This window comes from Sardina pilchardus, chromosome 21 (assembly GCF_963854185.1).
Source record: "Sardina pilchardus chromosome 21, fSarPil1.1, whole genome shotgun sequence".
NCBI lineage: Eukaryota > Metazoa > Chordata > Actinopteri > Clupeiformes > Clupeidae > Sardina > Sardina pilchardus.
In genome coordinates, this window is record NC_085014.1 from 9,767,191 (window position 1) to 9,782,199 (window position 15,009).

At 46.7% G+C, this 15,009-nt stretch overlaps 1 protein-coding gene across 1 annotated transcript in view; it reads left to right on the forward strand.

The window, feature by feature from the left end:
* The first annotated feature begins 8,561 nt into the window (after nt 1–8,561).
* Nucleotides 8,562–15,009, forward strand: part of LOC134069285 (ephrin-B1-like) — a 64,131-nt gene continuing 57,683 nt past the window's right edge. The window contains exon 1 of the mRNA XM_062525222.1: nt 8,562–9,629. Within this exon, the coding sequence (XP_062381206.1) occupies nt 9,505–9,629 (125 nt within the window). The 5' untranslated portion in view covers nt 8,562–9,504. The remainder of the gene's footprint in view (nt 9,630–15,009) is intronic.

The window sequence follows — 15,009 nt, forward strand, 5'->3', positions numbered from 1 at the left end:
AGCCGGCATAGTCCCAGAGCATACCTGAGCTCTGCCCAGTGGCTTTTCACGGGGGGATAATGTGATGTCTCTCTCTCTCTCTCTTTCTCTCTCTTTCTTTCTCTGCCTCTGTCTTTTATACTCTTTCTTTCTCTCTCTGTCTAGTCTCTGTTTCTCCTTCACACATCTTCAGTTGGACTCTCTTGCCTTTCATCACTTTCTCCACTCTTCTCTCTGTCACTCTTTCTCTATGCCGCTTTCATTTCTTCCATATCTTTAGTTGCAGACTCTTAGTCTTTCTTTCTTTCTTTATTTGTCTTACCTCTGCTTCTAACTCACACGTCTCCCGTTGCAGTCTCCTGCATTTCCTTCTTTTCTTTTCTCCGTCTCTCTCTCTCTCTCTCTTTCTTTCTTTCTCTCACTTTCTTATTTTCCAGAGCACTTCCTTTCTCTTCCCATCACACTGGTATCTGTGCTGAAAACATCCACACAGATCCTTCCTCGTGCTCATTCATCAGCTACATGCCTCTGCTCCGACAATGACTCGCATTATCACCGACGCCAAATTGCAACACATTCCCGCCCGGGCCGGCCATATTTCACAATATTGCTGACAGTTGCACTGAGGCCAAAACCTTTAGGAAACACTGGAGATTGTTTGGTCAGCCCCTGGACTTTCAAATTCAATTTCAGGGCCCGCAGTGGACGGAGTTACATACGCAGCGTTAATGTGACACGCTCTCTGTCCCGGGGCCACGGCGTGTCGGCGCGACCGCTTATTTGTTTTACGCGGAAAACATTGTCTCCGTGTGATGTCATTGTTTCAGCGTTCGCCCGGCCGTGTCGCCCGCCATGGTGAATTCCGCGGGCCTCTCGTCTCAAGGACGCCGTTGGTCGGGGGGGTGGGGGGGGGGCGCGAGTATATTAATAGCCACTTACCGTAGCGCCTACATGTGCCTCTCAAGAAAGAAAGTATTACCCTGGAGCTCTCGCTGAAATGAATCTTTATTCATTTGCACATTTCTACCCTCGGAGTCAGAGACGTGCAAGCTCCTCGGCGAGCTTTTGAGATTCTCCGCGAGGTCTCGGATGTTGGATGTTCAACGTGCAAACATTTTCCTCGCTCTGTAGTAACCAACCTAATGCAATGTTAAGCTCTGTCTGAGCCACCTCATTGACAACCTGGCTGGAGTCTAGGGCTACAACTGGCGAAGATAATAACCATCTGGGCTTGAACATTCGGGTTCACTGTCCTTGAAGCCAGGAGGAACAAATTGGGGTTTTTGTCTAAAAGCTATTAAAACAAGTCAAATAAGCTTCCTGGTTATTTGATCTGGGGTTTGAAAGCTCCTGATTATAAGATTTCCCAGCTCATCATAGACGTCTTGTCCTCTTAAATCACTGCGATGTCCTTGGGTGAATTACAAAGCTGTTCTGGAAGGAGTGATTGGAGGGAGCAAAATGGTTTCTTGATTGAATACACACCAGAAACGTTATATGCCTATTCTCGAACACAGTGGGGGCGCCCTATGAATAAGATTAAATCTTAAAACCACTTCCTGTTCACAGGGAATGCTGTTTTTTTAAAACAACAAAAAAAGCCACTGAGATTAGAAGCTGGCCACCGTTTTTTTTCCCTTTCAGTGAAAAAGGAGGCCGTTGTTACCGTTGAAATATCGCACACACGCTGTTAGCGTTGAAATATCGCACACATTGGCGCTCACCTCACTGACCCATCAGATAACTTAGAGAAACGTATCCATCCAGCCTTGATGGTGTTGATTTGCCAATGCTGCGCCAGATCCGGCCCAGATCTGGCCTGGGCCTGCTCCACAGCTGCTCTCTGGGCCTTCTGTGAACAAAGTATGCACTTGCCCTTCCAGAAATAAGCATTTAGCATACTAAGTATGCACTTGCCCTTCCAGAAATAAGCATTTAGCATACTAAGTATGCACTTGCCCTTCCAGAAATAAGCATTTTCGCGTACTACTAATAAGTGTGCATTTGCATTTCAAGAGACCAAGTCCTCAATGAGTACACAGTTGCATTTTAAGAAAAGTCTTCAACAGACTACAATAAGTATACACTTGCATTCCAGGAAAAGTCTTCAACAGACTACAATAAGTATACACTTACATTCGAAGAAAAGTCTTCAACAGACTACAATAAGTATACGCTTACATTTGAAGAAAAGTCTTCAACAGACCACAATAAATGTACACTTGCATTTTAAGACAAATCTTCAACAGTATGTTGAACAAGTCCTGAACACGCCGAACACAACAGATGGCTCTCTCTCTGTCTCTATTACGACAAACATTATGAAATGGTGACACCCTGGGATAAATCCCTATTGTGAGAGAAATATGTATTTCTCTATTGTCAGGTCCCATGACACCAATTCCTCAATGCACACAATGTCTGTTTGACTGCGTGAAGGATCCTTTTGTGAAGCGACGGTCAGAAAATGTTTTCTTCATTATGTATTGCCCGTGACACATGCGCCAAAACAATGTGCCGTTTCTCACACAATGGGAAAGATGGTCTGTGTTCCACCCTGTAACCTAAACCATGTGGTCCGCCGGGCCGCTGGCATTCAATACAGCCCCATGATTCACAACCCCTCTGATTTGAATTTATGAACCCACTCGTCTTGGCTTGCTCCAACTCAGAGCTCCACATGGCTGGAATCAGGCGATGGGCTTCTACAATTGGCACAACAAATGCCTCATTGCAGTCCCATCACACACGCACACACACACACACACACACACACACACACACACATGCATGCGCACGCACACACACACACACACACACACACACACACACATGCATGCGCACGCACACACACACACACACACACACACTGAGAGGATCTTGCGTCGGCACTATTTGACTACGCAAATGCCAAGGTACTGGTGTCCTCTGTGCACTGGCACGGCCTCTCAGTGTGTGTAACGGCAGCGGTATTATGGTCACCTCTCTCAGTGTGTGTAACGGCAGCAGTATAACGGTCACCTCTCTCAGTGTGTGTAACGGCAGCAGTATAACGGTCACCTCTCTCAGTGTGTGTAACGGCAGCAGCGGTATTACGGTCACCTCTCTCAGTGTGTGTAACGGCAGCAGCGGTATTACGGTCACCTCTCTCAGTACTGTGTGTAACGGTAGCAGAGGTATTACGGTCACCTCTCTCAGTGTGTGTAACGGCAGCGGTATTACGGCCACCTCTCTCAGTGTGTGTAACGGCAGCAGAGGTATTACGGTCACCTCTCTCAGTGTGTGTAACGGTAGCAGCGGTATTACGGTCACCTCTCTCAGGGCCAGATGTACTAAGACAGTGCTAATAGCGACTTTTTGTATGCGCAGAGTGCGAACGCTGTGCTTTGCTATATTGCGTGGAATTTACTAAGCTATCACTTCATTACGTTAACTGCGTTCCGTGCCGCCCGTTCCCGCCCCCTTTACCACGCCATCTGCGCATGCAAAGCTGAACAACGAGCGCAGTTGAATATTGCAACATTAAAAAGAATCAAAGTTTAGCGATCATACATGATACAAAGAGATGTCAACGAGCAGCGACAGACAGTGTACAGTTAGGCCTAGTAGTTCTACTAATCCACTTAAAAATACTTGAACTATTTACTGCACGTAGACTTGGGATATGATTTAATGCCTAACAGATTGGGAAGTGTAGGCTATGTCATGAAAGAGAAAATACGATTTTAGAAAGGCAAACAAAAGTTAAGGTTGCTTTTGACATAGTGCAATGAAGAAAACAGATGCTCTGAATATTGATTCAGCTGTCTCTAAAAGTTTTTCTAATAGACGCATTTAACCGCAATCTGGATTACACCTGCTTTCAGAAGGCGGAAGTTTTTCAACGCAAAATAGACGTGCGCTGTTTTCATACATCTGGCGGAATATTTAATCAATCGCTATTATCACCTCTCCTCCCCTGTACTTGCGCGTTACACCCATTTTCAGCTGATCCGCCCAGGAATTAATATGCATGACACGGAAAAGCGCAAATAGCCATTTTCAGCCCCCACGGCAGGCAGTCTGCGTGTTTCCCTCATTGCGGCCTGTCTGCACATATCCTCCCCATGTTTATACGCGCACGTTACGCCTGAAATGGGCGCAAAACGTTAGTACATCTGGCCCTCAGTGTGTGTAACGGCAGCGGTATTACGGTCACCTCTCTCAGTGTGTGTAACGGCAGCAGTATAACGGTCACCTCTCTCAGTGTGTGTAACGGCAGCAGTATAACGGTAACCTCTCTCAGTGTGTGTAACGGCAGCAGTATAACGGTAACCTCTCTCAGTGTGTGTAACGGCAGCAGCGGTATTACGGTCACCTCTCTCAGTGTGTGTAACGGTAGCAGCGGTATTACGGTCACCTCTCTCAGTGTGTGTAATGACAGCGGTATTACGGTCACCTCTCTCAGTGTGTGTAACGGCAGAGGTATTACGGTCACCTCTCTCAGTGTGTGTGATGGCGGCAGTGGTATTACGGTCACCTCTCTCAGTGTGTGTGATGGCGGCAGTGGTATTACGGTCACCTCTCTCAGTGTGTGTGATGGCGGCAGTGGTATTACGGTCACCTCTCTCAGTGTGTGTAATGGCAGCAGCGGTATTACGGTCACCTCTCTGGCGGAGACGAGTGTGAAGCCTGGGAGAGTGCCAGGAGTACTAACGCTGACGAGGCCTCCTCCGTCCTCTTCCTCTCTCTCTCTCTCTCTCTCTCTCATTCTCTCTATCCCCTCATCTACCCCATCGGCATCTTCTCATCTAGCAATAAGTAGCCCCCCCACCTCACCCCCCCCCCCCCATGCCCCCACCCACCCTCACCATATCAGTTTCCAGGCAAATTACACCAGCGCTAAATCAATGCCCCCTCTCCGATCTCTCCACCCCCACGCCACACGCCACCCCCCACCCCCACCCCCGCCCCCCTCTCCTGGCAGAGTATCACTCTGCCGCCTTAATGAGGGTCACGTAGAGGCTCTGGCGGCGGGCACGCATACCCCAAGGGTCGCCACGGACCCCCCAAGGAGGGTCGCGCTGATCGCGCGCGCCGCGATCGAATCGCGCCATAATAAAGGTGCCAACAGCAGCAGCAGTGCTTGTCTGATAGGGCCCTCGGAGTGTTGGCAGGTCATTGGCAAATGCTACTCCACTTGATCTGAGATGCGTCAGTTTGTGTTGTGTCAGCAACCCCGGGGGCAATAAGCTCATATATATACACCAGACACTAACACCCGCTAGAGTACGGCTGAGGCGTAATCACGGACCCCACTTTCAGTACTTTTATAAAAGCCAAAGCCCATGCTGTGTGACAGAAGAGCGCATTAAAGGAATATGGCTAGACGGGTGTGAGTGAAGGGAGTAAAGAGCCGTCTAATGGCGTAGAGTCAGGATCAGCACTCCTTCAAAGAGCCGCAGACCCAGGTCAGAGAGTCAGAAGGTAAGGAAGGAGAACAAAGCCGAGCGCAAGCTTTTGTCTTTCCGACAATATAAAGCTGTCTTGCACCGCAGACAACAGCTTATCTATAATATATATATTTTAGAAGACTGAGAACAAAAACAGAAAATGAAAAATACAACAAGATGGCTGACTGAGCAGTCAAAAGTTCAATGTATGTGTGGGGCCTTTTAATATAAACATGCTATTAAAGATGAGCTGGTGTTGTTTGTGTTGCTGTTGACGGGAGGCCCTTTGAAGCTATAAGCCTGTGTCTCTGAGGGCTGTTTTTTCTCCCGGACAGTTGATTGAGCATCAGTGGCTGCGTGAGCAGCAGAACCAGCAGGACACTGCCCTTCCACCGGTCACCTGCTCGCCTCGTCCTCTGTCCCCTGTCTCATCTCTCTTTTCTTTCCCTCCCTCCCTCTCTCTCTCTCTCTCTCTCTCCCGGCCCTGCCAGCATACTCTTCTCTCAGCACAGCTGTGAAACCCATCAGTGTGTGTGTGTGTGTGTGTGGGCGGGTGGGTGGGAGTGTGTGGGAGCTGATCACCCACCCACCCCCATACACGCACACACGCTCACACACCCTGCCTTCCTATCCCCATAGGAGGGGCGTATCAGGTGTCTCTTCTGCCTTTCTGCAGGGACACAGCAAACTCTCTTCCTCCGCAGGGGCCCAATGTTTGCCGTCTCTATGGCAACGAGACTTGCATTGACCACCCACACCCCCCTATTCCATCCCACTCCTGGTGCCCCACGATGGCAAGGGGGGGGTCAGGAGTGTGTGTGTGTGTTTGTGTGTTGAGGGGGTGGGCAAGGCTGCTGATTCAGATTCTTGGCACTTGAGGGTCCCAGTCATCTGTTGCCACCCTGCCTAACGCCGTCCAAAAGGGCTGTGTTCCATGCGAGAGAGACAGTCTACTCTCACTGCCGCCGCCCCAGTGCCAGAGCAATAACGAAACAATGATCCACCAACTACATACACTTAATAAACCATATAGCCTAGCTTGCAAGGTGTTTATGGGGAAAAAAAGTTTTGCTTTCACCAAGAATACTGTTGCTTGACTGCGTATGAGTCAAATGAAAATGTATTCTATGTTTATTGGAATTCACAATCTCTGAGAATACCTTGCATGGAGTTCCCGCTAACAGCTATAGCCTATCAAACATTACACATACACAGGTCACGAATGCAAATCTCACAAGACCAATATCAGGTATGGCAACTCATATAGCTCAAACTGTTTAAACAGCACAGCTGTCTCCAAATAGTGAGCTGGTCAGCAGGGTTGCATGTGTTGTGTTGTGTTGTGTTGTGTTGTGTTGTGTTGTGTTGTGTTGTGTTGTGTTGTGTTGTGTTTGTGTTGTGGGCCACACAATGACACCTTTGGTATGAGGAAATTATGCACCAAGGCAACTCAAGCAAATTAACTAAGTCTTGTAAATGATGTCTGAAACACAAAACTAATTAGTGAAAATGAGTTGATAAGCAGGCTAGTTTAGTTGAACAGAATAGCTAATGTCAGAATGAACTGGAGACAGCATCTGCTGCCTACGTCCTTGGCTGGCATGCCTAAATGAAATTTCATGACTTTCCCAAAACTTTCAATGAATTTAGGCCTGGAAAATGGGATTGTACAACTCCATGACTACAATACCAGGTTTTCCATGACCATTGGGACACTGCGCGTTTAAAATATTATGATGGTTGACGGTAGGGTCAGAAGTGGTGGTCTGGAAGACTGATATCATTTCACTATCTGGGTTCTTGCTCACAATTTGGTCCACCCCTCCTCACTTATCACATATCTCCTGCACCTCTGGGCCACCGTACTAATGTGTCCTGACGAGATGCTGGCTGCTCCCGAGGTGGTCGTGGACCCAGTGTTGTGTTTTGGGGGGGGGGCGTTTGGTGGATGCATCTGCCTCCATCTGGTCAGCACGGTGTCCACTCTAAGTCCACTCTAATCCCTCTTCATGCTTGGGTGCTACCTCTTGGCCACGGAGGAGAAGAGACGGAGAGAGATCCTGGTTAAGGATCTGTGTCGTCTGGAACCAAGAAAATAGACTCTGGTTCCATCTATCGCTACTTCTGTAGGTAGAGGTGTGCGTGTGCGTGTGTGTGTGTGTGTGTGTATGTGTGTGACAGAGAGGGATACGGACTAAGGAGTGAAGAACACACACACACACACACACACACACACACACACACATACACACACCAACACACACACACACACACACACACACACACACACCGCACATACAGTCTCTCTCTTCTCTCTCTCTCTCTCTCTCTCTCTCTCTCTCTCTCTCTCTCTCTCTCTCACACACACACACACGGAAATAAAGATAGAGACGACAGACAACACATATCCTGGTCCAGGATATCTCTCTCTCTCTGAGAGAGCTGGTTGTGAGAGCACACACACACACACACACACACACACACACACACACAGATAGATGGAAGAGGGAGACCCTGAAAAGTGAAGGCAATGCAAATGAAGTCATAAAATAAACGCATGTTCTTTAACAACCCTTTTACATGGAATCATTTGAGTAGATGCCATCTGTATTGCGCATGGGAAAGAGGAACTGATCATTTCCTTCCATTTGAACTTTAAATGGAAACTCTCACTTTTACCACCTCACACCTCTCTGTTGGTCACGTAGGCTACGAACCGATGGTCCAGTAGGGGGCGACATGCACAAAAGTGTAAAGAGGGAAAGAGCTTTAATACCCATTTAGGGTGGTCATTGTGTGTGTCATTCCACTTATAACAATGTCGTTGTCAGTATATTTCAGTAGCCTATACTCATAGAATATGAAAAGAGATGCTCAAATAGCATAAATATAACATGACAAAACATTGCATGTAGCCTATATCTAATCAATTAGGTTACATATGAGGAAATGTAAATAATTATTATTTCTGTTTTAACAGAGGCGGGCACAACGTGAACTCAAATAGAGAGCATCTAAGGCGTACGTGTGCATCAGATCTATACTGAAGTATCCTGTGCGAATCCAAGTCACCTAGCGGCTGATGATTGGTCGTAGGCTGATATGTAGGCTTGTCCCCTGCTCGACTGAGCATCAGATTACAGTAGCAGTCCTTTGCGAGGAGTGGCGCAATCTCTGTGAGATCCCAGTTAATGCTCTCGCTCTGGGATCGCTGGCAGAGCAAGGGCAGAGGAACCAGCACATAGCCTAGCTCAAGCTGAATCGCGAGTACTTTTTCCCTCCTCCTCCTCCTCCTCCGCACCTCCTGCACCGGCTAATGGAAGTTGCAGACAAACCCATCAACATCTGAGACCAAACCTGTGGTCATCGCTCGCTCCCTGGGAATACACCATTTGCACCGGACACATGGTGAGACGGAGCTGACCGCGGAGAATAACTATTTTTGAAAGCTTACCCAGTTGGATTTTACCACAAGGAAGCCAGACAAGATAAGGTTGATTGTCGTCTGCGTAGAATGACCGTATTCTACATTGATTTTGCACTTGCATTCATTTTACAATGCGTAAAATGAATCTGGTGGAGTTGCGTGGATGGCTATGTCTGTCAACACTGGCGATATGCAGCGACAGGTAAAGTGAACGGATTTATTTTAGGCGAACTGGACACGTTGTCTTCAAAGACATTTGAGTTTGTTAATCCGAGACCTGCAATACCTGTTCCCTAAGCGCACGCTCTTCACACTGACCAGCCGAGACAGACAATTGACAGAACTTGGCTAAATGAATTCGGTTTGAAGCTACAGGTTCACGGGAATAAAGAAGCCTACAGTACGTCCAACCCAAGACTGTGTAGTATAACCTCTCGTCTCGTCTCCACACCACAGCGAGCTACACTTCGCATACGTCAAATCTACCGTTTTTGCGGTTCAGCCAAGGACAACCTTTCCGAAAAAAAGTGTGCATGTAACTGGACAAAAGATTATGTATCCGATATCGGTCGCACATGCTCCCGATTGAAAAGCCACAGAACCCACGAGCCAAAACGTTGAATTACCAAGCAGCCATCCAGCCTCTTTGAAGAACTGTACCGCGAAATGATGAGAATGGCTGGAGTCGGATGTTGGAAATATTACCTTTGGATTTGTATTGTCATATGCAGGTTCATGCTGCCATTAGCCAAATCCTTGGAAACAATCATTTGGAGCACACAGAATTCCAAGTAAGTATGGCATTCTTCTCGCTGGTCAGTATCGTGTCCACAAAAGTTTAAACATTCTTGCCAGTTGGCTCGTAGACTGATAACGTGTCATCTAAATGCAAAATGTGTCTCGAGCATGCCAACGGCACGCACAATAGCCATTTCACAGCGCATGTCTTATGTCTTTTGTGTTCAGTTTGACATTTTGCCGAAATAGCAATGCAAGAAAAACGTTCCCTTGTATGATGCCAGAAAATGTCACTCACAATGATGCCAAGTGTGTCAAGGTGCAGGTTTGGCCTGGGAAAAATGTATTATCAGACGCACAGGACAGATTCAGTAGTCTGCATTCTGAAATTAATGGACAAAATTACGCAAGGCCCAGTCCCAGGGTTATTCACTCTGTTTAATAATACACAGGCCCACACAATCACCCATTTAACAGCCCATGCGCTATTTCATTACACAGGAAATACAATGTGCAACGCGCTCTCGTAAATGGCAATGTAGGCTAATCTGTAGACTACCACTCATCTGAAGGTCAGAGGTCGGCCGCATTAATTCTCACAGAAATATGGAACAGTAATGAATTGCGTCCATTTAATAGACACATTCTCTAATCTATTTCGGCGTAGGTGGAAAATTGGCTCACAGAATTATACATCTCATCAGCTCGTTTCTATCAAAAGCAAGCCCGGCATTTCGTTTCATTATTAATCGCGTGGCGGCCCCGGGTAAATTTATGTGACTTTCTGTTCCTATTGTCATTCTAACGACGTGCGACTTCCTTTGGCATACTCTCGCCGTCATTCTCATAAATGCGACGAGGCCGGGCAGATTTGCAGGCTGGCCCAAGTCTGGAAAGAAAAAAGTCTCGAGGCTGAATACAGAACAGTAGCGCTAACAGGCGCCATCCAAACATCAAAGTAATTATCAAATTATAAATGCCACATTAAGCTACTTAATTATGGTAATTGTTGTCATGTCAGTTGACATGTTTTTCCACCACGAAAATGTCTAAGAGCTGTTTGCAAGTGTACACAAATCGGAACTTAAATTGCACCCAGTAGGTGAAAAATGGCTGCCTAAACTTCTGCCACACGAAATGTAAACTTTACTGTTGATTTAACTTTTCCCCTCTTATGTAATTTGGATATCTGAGCCATAAAAAATAATATTTGCCCAGACCAGTGGAAAGTTTAGTCCTGTTCTACTTTACTTTATATGCGTGTGTATGTTCATGTATTTATTATTTATTTGCTTTTGCAATGTTATGACACAGCTGTGTGGCAATGGATGATTAAGTTTTGGTGCAATTGCAGAAATTCTGCTGATCTCATTTATTTACAGATATGGCTCGCTTGTCAACTTCTTGGCCCCAGTCGTAGCACCCTCTGTCGAAGTAAACTCTTTCCAACCAAGCCATGCGTGTTAACTCTGTTGGGCGGCCCATGCCCTGGTCTCTCCTGGTTTGAAGGGGTGTTCTATTCAAGTCATATGTTGGCATACGGCAAAATGGGGACGGCTGCTGGCAAACTCCATCAGTAACAACGCGAATGGGTTTGTGGAGAAATCATTCCGAATGTTCAAGGGGGTGACTCTGGCTTCTCCGGTTCTGCTTTGGAATGTCTATAGGTTTTGGGCTTTATTAGGGATGAATGCATTGAGCCGCAGATTCCTTTCGACAGCGAGGCAGCATGGACCCACTGTGTTTGTTTAGAGCCTTGCATCTAAATTGTCCAGACCAATCATATCAAAGTGTGGACGGTAACTAACTCAATGTGCATTGGAGACATTTAAAAAAGGAATCTATTTCTCCCTCAGAATGCTGCCTTTGAAGTTGCAATTTTTGATATAAAAATTCCGCTGCCGTTCAACTGTAATTACCTTGAAATACCATATGCCTTCGGAAATCTGGAGAAAGAGAGTGGTTTAAGTTTAAAGTATTTTCTCTTTTTTTTTTAAGAATAACAAGCGTTTCATAGAGACTGCTATGGCCAGAAGTTGGCAGCTGCTGTTTTAAAAGTTGAGCCATTCCTTTTTTATTTAAATGACATTAATTCCAGGTGTCTCTCTAGGTTTTTTTTTAAATGCGACAGAGGGTTCTGAGAGATGTCTTTTCCACTTGCAGATTTAACCTCCTCGACAAGAGACTGCTTTTCAGTGACAACATAAATCAATTAATATCCATTTCCCTTTTCAGTTATGCTCCTTTGAGCCAATAAGTGCATGCATTCCATTACGACTCAGCTTCTCATTAAAAATGGATGAAACGTATCCAGCCATGCTACGACGAGGCCTTTTTCGAAATAAATCAAGCCAGCGCAGCCGCGAACGCAACTTTTCTGACATGGACTTGCCACCGAATGCGCACGGGTCCCATGAAGAATTCAGTGGCTTCTTTTTTTAAAGCCCCATCTCTTCTGACTGTGTTTCTGTTAGTTGAACATTCTTCAGGTTTCTCACATTGGTCAGTATCTACAGATAACACAAGGAGGGGGGAAAAAAGTGTCCAGTGTCCTGGCTAGATTTACAGCTAGATGCTGTTCTCCACTTTGGGTAGTCCTGCTGCAGGCAGGACATAATAAATTAATCCTGCCGTCCTCTTTCTTACCAGAGAACAATAACAATACAATTTTTTTTGCACAGCGCTCCCAAATAGACCATGAATTATAGTGCTGTGGATCCGAGCTATGGCCTGCTGGGCCACTCAGAGTTTGCAGTTTGTCTGTATGGATTTTTATTCACAGAGATCACCAACCTCCATGCTATTCCCCACAGCAGAGGCTGACTCAATTAATTTTAACCCCCACACCCTTGAAACATGGACGGGGTAATTTAAGTGCATGGGATTTCAAAGATAAGAACAGCATTGGGGGATAACAATGCACTCACAAGGAAAGATGAGGAATTAGTACGTCTGTGTTGCATAGTTTGCCACAGACATTTGTTTTGGTCTTATTTCATATATAGCTTTTAAGAAATCAATAACCCATTACATCTTTACAGCAAAGGGTACGGTGGCCTGTAAGTCGGACCTGTTGCTCCATCAATATAAATGGTAAATAGTGGTCAGTAATGTGAGATTGATCGGTTGCCTCTTTTGATTAATTGGGCGAAGAGAAATGAAGGAATGGTGGAAGCGTGCCTCCGCTAACCGTCGGACTTGTATTGATGCGCTCTCGTTAAACGTAACGCCGGGCAGCGAGGAGCTCGTATAGACTCCCCGAGCCGGAGAGTTTAACGTGTTAAACATGTGGCCGGGCCGAAAAGCTCGCTCCCTTCTCCAGAACGCCAAAACCACATGAACCAGTTACTGTTTATTTCTGTTGACGAGAACAGCAAGGCAAGGCAAGGCAAGGCAAGGGAAAGAGAGAGGAAGAAAAAAAAGAACTGAAAAGAGGAAAAAAAAACAGAAGACAAGCTGTGCTCAAATGGCCGGGTTGAGGCCTCCTTAAGGGACACTTGTCACATCTCCTGCATGCCTAAGGAGTCCTGAGCTCCCCCCTATTTATCTAGGCTTGCTTGTAAACATCAGGCGCAAACAGAAATAAAAACAGACCTGGAGTGCTCGCTCGCAGATCCCAGAGTTTGATTCCAGCGTTTGGAATGGCTATGGTGTTTGGAGAGAGTCAATATTTCCTCTGCATTAAAGACATCCCATTATACTCGGAATCTCTCACTCTCTCTCCCTCTCACACTTTTTCTATCTTTCTCTGTCTTTTTCCTCTCGGTTTCTGGTTCTGTCTGCTCTCTCCCTGTGTGTTTTTTTTCTCTATTTCACCCCAAGTCATTCTTTCCTTCTTTCTCTTCTTTCATCCTCTCTTTCTTCTGTCTCTGTTTTTGATTCTATCTTTATCTCTTCATTCGTCCTCAGTCTTTCTCTCTCGTTTAATCTCTCCATTCTCCCCTAGTGTTTTCTCCCTTTTCTCTCTCTCCTTGCCTCTCTTCCGTCGCTTTCTCTCTCTCTCTCTCTCTCTCTCTCTCTCTCTCCCTCTATCCTCCAGTTTGGGTTTGTGTGTCGGGTGTAATAAATCACGAGTTACTGAGTGGCCTGTAGTTAACATATTAAAGTCACAGGGAGACGGAGAGCCCTGACATCACCCATAATGTTCCCGTGATCACAAGTGACAGTGTTGCGATGAACTGGCCCTCGTCCAATGATTAAAAACCCTCTCTCGGAAAAACTGGGGGGCTCAGCGCTCGAAAGCCGGGGGTGTCACGGAACTGTTTTTGTGCCGCCCCAGTCCTTCGCCCCCCAGCACCCTCTCTCACCCCCTCCCTCCCTCCCTCCTACCAGGCTGGGCAACCAGCATTCCCCCTCTCCCTCTCCCTCTCCCCCTCCGCTCCCCTCCCCTCCTCATCCACCCGGCTCTGATCACATTTCCCAGTGATACAGATCTCATTACAAAGAGCAAGGACTTAGAGCCTTCTCATGACTACTTAGCTGGGGAATAATGCACAAGTAGAAGCCCGCCATTGTGTGCGAGCCCAGGCAAACTGCTATTCCACTTATAGGAAGCAACTGGTGGCTCCGCTCTTAAAAGGAGGGCTCTGTCCAAGACCTATCTCTCCGAGACAGCTGCGCCTGTGCCAGTGACTCGATCGGCCAACCGAAGCACCTTCACGCAACGTTTAGGGTCATTAAGGCCGAGGCTGTTATTCGTTTCTCTCTTTTTCTTTACACTTTCCCCCCCAGCCTCTGTTTGTGCCAAGCGTAGTTTATTTTATTCACTTTCCACGAACAGATGGACTAATGCTTGCTTGAAATCGCCTTTTCCCGCGATTGACATTTGCACGAGTTTGTGTTTGTCTGCAAAGCTCATTACCTGCCAGCAGTGGTGTGGCAGGTTTAGTTACTACCACTTGTGGTGGTGTGGTCAGAACTCGAGACTTAATGGTTTTGAAAATAGACCTCGAGCGTTTAAATTGCGGTAAGAAGTGCTACCATGTGCAAATGCTGCATTTTAAAGTGCACTAACTGCAGTACGCGGAATTGTGCTGCGACCTTGTTAAATCCGAACAAAGAGGTCGAAAGAGTGAAAAAAAAAATTGAGAAGGACAAGAATGAGGAAAAGAGTGGTTGTGGGCTAAATGTATGTGTGCCCTGCCGATGGGTCTTTTCCTGTTGTCTGGCCGAAGCTCGGTTGGCACGGACACAAGTTTCGCTGGATGCGGTTCCAAAAAAACCTCGGAGACAGTGGCAGCAATTTAAATGAGGGTAACCCCGAGGACATTTAAAGGAGTTTCTCTCACTCGCAGGAAACAGCCTTCAACACTGAATGTGCAAATGAGAGGCCTATAGCCAGGAGCAGGGAGGGCGTCAACACGCAGCCGACACTGCCCATCAGCGAGCGCAAGCCCTTCACACACACACACACACACACGCGCGCACACACAC